Raw genomic sequence first — 5,143 nt, forward strand, 5'->3', positions numbered from 1 at the left:
CCGACATCCCCCCCAAACCCTGCCCCTCCCGGAAGACTCTCGCCCTCCGTGCCGTGGCTCCGCAGCCTTCTGACCCCCCTCCGGCGCCTCCAGGTGGACACCCACATCCACGCCTCGTCCTGCATGAACCAGAAGCATCTCCTCCGCTTCATCAAGAGGGCCATGAAGCGGCACCTGGAGGAGATCGTCCACGTGGAGCAGGGCCGGGAGCAGACGCTGCGGGAGGTCTTCCAGAGCATGAACCTCACGGCCTACGACCTGAGTGTGGACACGCTCGACGTGCACGCGGTGGGTCCGGGGGCCCTCCCGAGGGGCTCCGGGGCGGGGTGGGGGGTGGGGCGGGAAGAGGGGGAGCTCCGACGGCTCTGACCCGGCCCGGCTTCCAGGACCGGAACACCTTCCATCGATTCGACAAGTTCAATGCCAAGTACAACCCCATCGGGGAGTCCGTCCTTCGAGAGATCTTCATCAAGACAGACAACAGGGTCTCGGGCAAATACTTTGCCCACATCATCAAGGTACGGGCATTACTTATAAGAATATGTAGGTGATTTAGATACTGTACATATAAACGATCTGCAGCCAGGGCACCGCGCTTTACAGAGAGCTCCTTTAGTCCTCCAAGGGACCCTGGCCGGCAGGTGCCGGCAGGAGGACCATTTTACAGACGAGGAAAGCGAGCCTCGGAGAGGCCTGGCTGGCCCGACGGACAGAGGGCAGGCCCAGTCACACTGTTCACGAGTTCCTCAACTTCTTTACGGCTTATTTTCTTATCTCTATGACTGGAATAGTAATAGTTTCTACTTCTATATTGTGGCAAGGATCAAATAATAGAATAATGAATTGTATTCATAATAAATAAAATAATATGTAAAAGTATAGTGTTTTGCTCACTATTATGATGTGTCGTTACTCCTTTTGTGAAGATGTTTGCCCAAGTGACATAGCTAGTAAGTGTGGGGCAGGCTCAGAACTCGGATTGTCCAGCTGTTCCCGGGCAGCATTTCTGTCTCCCTCAGGAGGTGATGTCGGACCTGGAGGAGAGCAAGTACCAGAACGCGGAGCTGCGTCTCTCCGTGTACGGGCGCTCTCGGGACGAGTGGGACAAGCTGGCCCGCTGGGCCGTGGGGCATCGCGTGCATTCACCCAACGTGCGCTGGCTGGTGCAGGTGCCCCGGCTTTTGTGAGTGGCCTCGAAGGTCGGAGGAAGGGTGTCCTGGGAGGAGGTCCGCCCCCAGGCCCCAGCCTCTGCCCCCTGGGCGTGAGGATGTACGTTCTGGGGCCACCCGCCGGGCCCCTGGCTCTGGGTGCGTCGAGGGGTGCCGCTCGGGGGCTTCTCACCCTTCTTCCAGGCTCGGCAGGTCCCTTTGGGGATGGCCCCGCCTTCTTCGAGCTGGTCTCGGGCTCCTGGCCCACCCTGGCTCCCGGCTGGTCCTCTCTGATACGTTCCCCTCATTCCCTGCAGCGATGTGTACCGCACCAAAGGCCAGCTGGCCAACTTCCAGGAGATGCTGGAGAACATCTTCCTTCCCCTCTTCGAGGCCACCATCCACCCCGCCAGCCACCCGGAGCTGCATCTCTTCTTGGAACACGTGAGCCTTTGAAAGCCTGGTGGGGGAGCCTCGGGGGGGGGGGGTCGGGGAAGGCCCCCCTCCCTCCTCACTCCCTCCTGCGTCCCCTCCCCAGGTGGATGGCTTTGACAGCGTGGATGACGAGTCGAAGCCCGAGAACCACGTGTTCAATCTGGAAAGCCCGCTGCCGGAGGCCTGGGTGGAGGAAGACAACCCTCCCTACTCCTACTACCTGTACTACACCTACGCCAACATGGCGGTGCTCAACCACCTGCGCAGGTGAGGGCGGGCCCCCGCCTCCCCGCTGGGTTTGGGGTGTGTGTGTGTGTGTGTGTGGTGGCCAGACGGGCCTCGTCCTGGATGCCGAGACGTTTTAGGAAGGCCGAGTCCAGATTCCTTCCAGGGCCCTCCGTTCCCGTGGTGGGCCTCTCTCATTCTCAGAGCCCCTGCAGGGTGGGCCTCCTCCCGCTGCCTCCCTGCTCCGTCCCTTCTGCCCCTGCCATCCTCCCGGGGGCTTCGCTTTCATCTCTAAGCCCTTCTCGGGTGGGAGAAGGCATTTGGGCTTCCCAGGGACGAGGAGCTCTGGAGCGCAGGCAGGAGACTGACACCATCGTGTCCCCCACAGACAGCGGGGTTTTCACACCTTTGTGCTCCGGCCCCACTGTGGAGAGGCTGGGCCCATCCATCACCTGGTATCTGCCTTCATGCTGGCCGAGAACATCTCCCATGGGCTGTTGCTTCGAAAGGTCCGTCAGGTCCAAAGCCTGCATCCCGTTCTGTCTATCTACTACCCTTCCACCCTTCTCAAAAGTAGACCCAACCCCCCAACAGTTAATGTCCCCAATAACTACCACCTCCCCGACTTTTTCAGCTCGTACCCTCAACTGCCATCCCAGAGGGCAGAAGCAGGGAGCAGTACCCCCTTTCCTCATCCCTTCAAGCCAGCACCCCTCCCGGCTCCCATTCCCCCATTCCCAACATTATCCAATACTGCCCCCGTTGTCCTTTTTCTCCTCAGCCCAGATCCCTGCCCCCTGCTGCTCTGGGCTCAGTGACCGCCCTGCTAGGACCAACACCAGTGATCCCCCCCTTCCCAGCCAGCCACACTGCCTGGAACAGTACCAGGACTCCTTCCCAACCCATCCCGCTCTCCAGCCTCGCTTCCCCTCTTTCAGCGGACATCTTCCAGCGAGTGCCCCCATCCTGCCCCTTTCTCCCTCAGACCCTCCTCAGCCAGCCCCGACCCACACTGCCCCGCCATCATCCGTCCTCGTCCGTACCCCGGTAACCTGCTCAGGCCACCTTCCCACTCGTGCTAGGCCCTGGATGGCATTTTGGGCTCTTCCAGTCCTACACCCTCCTTTTACAAGGGAGGAAAGAGGCGCTGGGAAGTGGCTATCCCCGGGTTACCCCGGCAGAAGGGGTTAGAGGCAGTGTTACGGGGCCTCCTCAGCAGTGTCGGGGCAAGCCGGACCTCCTGACCCCTTCTCCCTCCCCTCCAGGCTCCGGTCCTGCAGTACCTGTATTACCTGGCTCAGATCGGCATTGCCATGTCTCCACTCAGCAACAACAGCTTGTTTCTCAGCTACCACCGTAACCCACTGCCCGAGTACCTGTCCCGGGGGCTCATGGTCTCGCTGTCCACCGATGACCCCCTGCAGTTTCATTTCACCAAGGTCAGAACTCAGCCCGCTGGGTTAGGGAGGGCTGGTGCTGCTCCCTCCCCTCCCTGATTTGTCCCAGCCCACCCCCACCCCGTGTGGCCGGGAATCCATGCTGTTGGCATGGGGGAGGCCCCGGGGGCTAAACAGGCTGTCCTGTGCCCAGGAGCCTCTGATGGAGGAGTACAGCATCGCCACTCAGGTGTGGAAGCTGAGCTCCTGCGACATGTGCGAGCTGGCCCGAAACAGCGTCCTCATGAGCGGCTTCTCCCACAAGGTAATGCCCAGCAGCGCCCCCTGCCCGGACCCTGGCGTCCTCTGGGGATGGGGGGGAGGCCCTCCCGGAGGAGCTGGCCCTGGAGGCTGGGGTCACTTTCTCTGCCTCCCTCCCAGGTGAAGAGCCACTGGCTGGGGCCCAATTACACCAAAGAGGGGCCTGAGGGCAACGACATCCGCCGCACCAACGTGCCGGACATCCGCGTGGGCTACCGCCACGAGACGCTGTGCCAGGAGCTGGCCCTTATCACGCAGGCGGTGCAGAGCGAGATGCTGGAGCCCATCCCCGAAGAGGCCGGCCTCACCATGAGCCCCGGGCCTCACTGAGCCTCGCTGTGCCCTCTGCCCGTACCTCTCTGCGGTCTCCCCCTCCCTCCCGCTTCTCCTGCCCTCTCTCTCCTCTGTCTTTCTCCCCCCTGCCCGATTCCGTCCCTGAGCGTCTGCTCTTCTGCATGTCTCTCCTGTCTCTCTGTCCTCTGCTCAAGTCCGAGGAGGGGACTGCTGGCTGGACACGGAAGGCCCTTGGACCCAGAGACCCCGTTCCGACTCCCCTTTGAATTGTGCCCATCCTGATGCCCAGGGCTGGGCCCCGGAGGCGCCCCTTGGGGTGGCAGGGCCTCAGGCAGCCCCATCGTTCCCAGGGGCATTTGAAGCCCGGTAGCCGGGCCGGGCATTACCAGCATCCGCATTCTGGCGTGATGATGGGGGTTTCTGGAGGCCTGTCCCTAGGGCACTGTGCCCGTCCCATCCTCGGCATTTAGGCTTTCTGGAGCCTCTCAGCCATAGAGGAGAGGTGCGACGGGTCCCATGCCCACAGATGCTGTCTAGGTGGGTACCCGGCTCGGCCAGGGCCTGGGCATTGGCACGGTCTCGCCTAAATGGGACTCTTTCTTTGTCCTGGCCAAAGCGGGCATGTTCCGAGTCTTGTCGGAAGAGCAGGGGGTGGCTGTGGCGTGGATGAGGCCGAGGCCTGTCCAGTGGCTGCGCTGGGCAGGCTCTCTTCTTCTCAGATGGCTGTTGCCTTCCCATAGCCGGGCAAAGGCTGTGGTAGGGTAGGGGGAAGAGAAGGCCGAGGACCTGGGTCACATTTTAGGAACGGGCCAAGTGCCCAAAGCTGGTGCCACAGCAGCTAGACGAGCCCAAGGATAGCTTTCTGTGCCACTGTTGGAGGGGAAGGAGAGGAGAAGGAGCCCAGGGACACCCAGGTGGCCTTGCAGAGAGACTCCCTGGGCAGATCCCCCTTCTTGTCTCTCCTCTCCCTACCCCCTGTTGGTGTTATTGTCCCTGGCCAAGCTGGAATTGTGTTTTTCATTGCTGTGAAATTCCAGAACAGTCCGTCTCTGAAGCATGGAAAAAAGATAATAAAGATTATTTAAGTAACATGGTCTTTGGGGGAGGAGAAAGTGGGCTTTGGGTGTGCTGGGGGCAGTGGGACACAGCGTCCGAGATTGGGAATTAGAAGGAAATGCGGACGCCCTCAGGCCCAAGCCTCATCTTACAGAGCACAAACGGGTTCAGAGATGTGCCCAGGGGTCGCACAGTTAAGTTTGTAATGAGGCAGGATTTGAACCCTTGTTTTCCTCATGCTGGGTCCAGTGCCCTATCCATAACAGCAGGCTGCCTGGGCTGGTCGAT

General features: G+C 61.0%; 1 protein-coding gene across 1 annotated transcript in view; it reads left to right on the plus strand.

The window, feature by feature from the left end:
- Positions 1-4,888, plus strand: part of AMPD2 (adenosine monophosphate deaminase 2) — a 28,985-nt gene extending 24,097 nt beyond the window's left edge. Inside the window, exons 2-10 of the mRNA XM_044675508.1 lie at positions 94-288; positions 387-518; positions 1,020-1,183; positions 1,466-1,592; positions 1,687-1,850; positions 2,197-2,317; positions 3,074-3,247; positions 3,399-3,509; positions 3,626-4,888. Coding sequence (XP_044531443.1) covers positions 94-288; positions 387-518; positions 1,020-1,183; positions 1,466-1,592; positions 1,687-1,850; positions 2,197-2,317; positions 3,074-3,247; positions 3,399-3,509; positions 3,626-3,835 — 1,398 coding nt within the window. The 3' untranslated portion in view covers positions 3,836-4,888. The remainder of the gene's footprint in view (positions 1-93; positions 289-386; positions 519-1,019; positions 1,184-1,465; positions 1,593-1,686; positions 1,851-2,196; positions 2,318-3,073; positions 3,248-3,398; positions 3,510-3,625) is intronic.
- Positions 4,889-5,143: the final 255 nt, after the last annotated feature.

The sequence above is a fragment of the Gracilinanus agilis genome, chromosome 4 (assembly GCF_016433145.1).
Source record: "Gracilinanus agilis isolate LMUSP501 chromosome 4, AgileGrace, whole genome shotgun sequence".
Taxonomy (NCBI): domain Eukaryota; kingdom Metazoa; phylum Chordata; class Mammalia; order Didelphimorphia; family Didelphidae; genus Gracilinanus; species Gracilinanus agilis.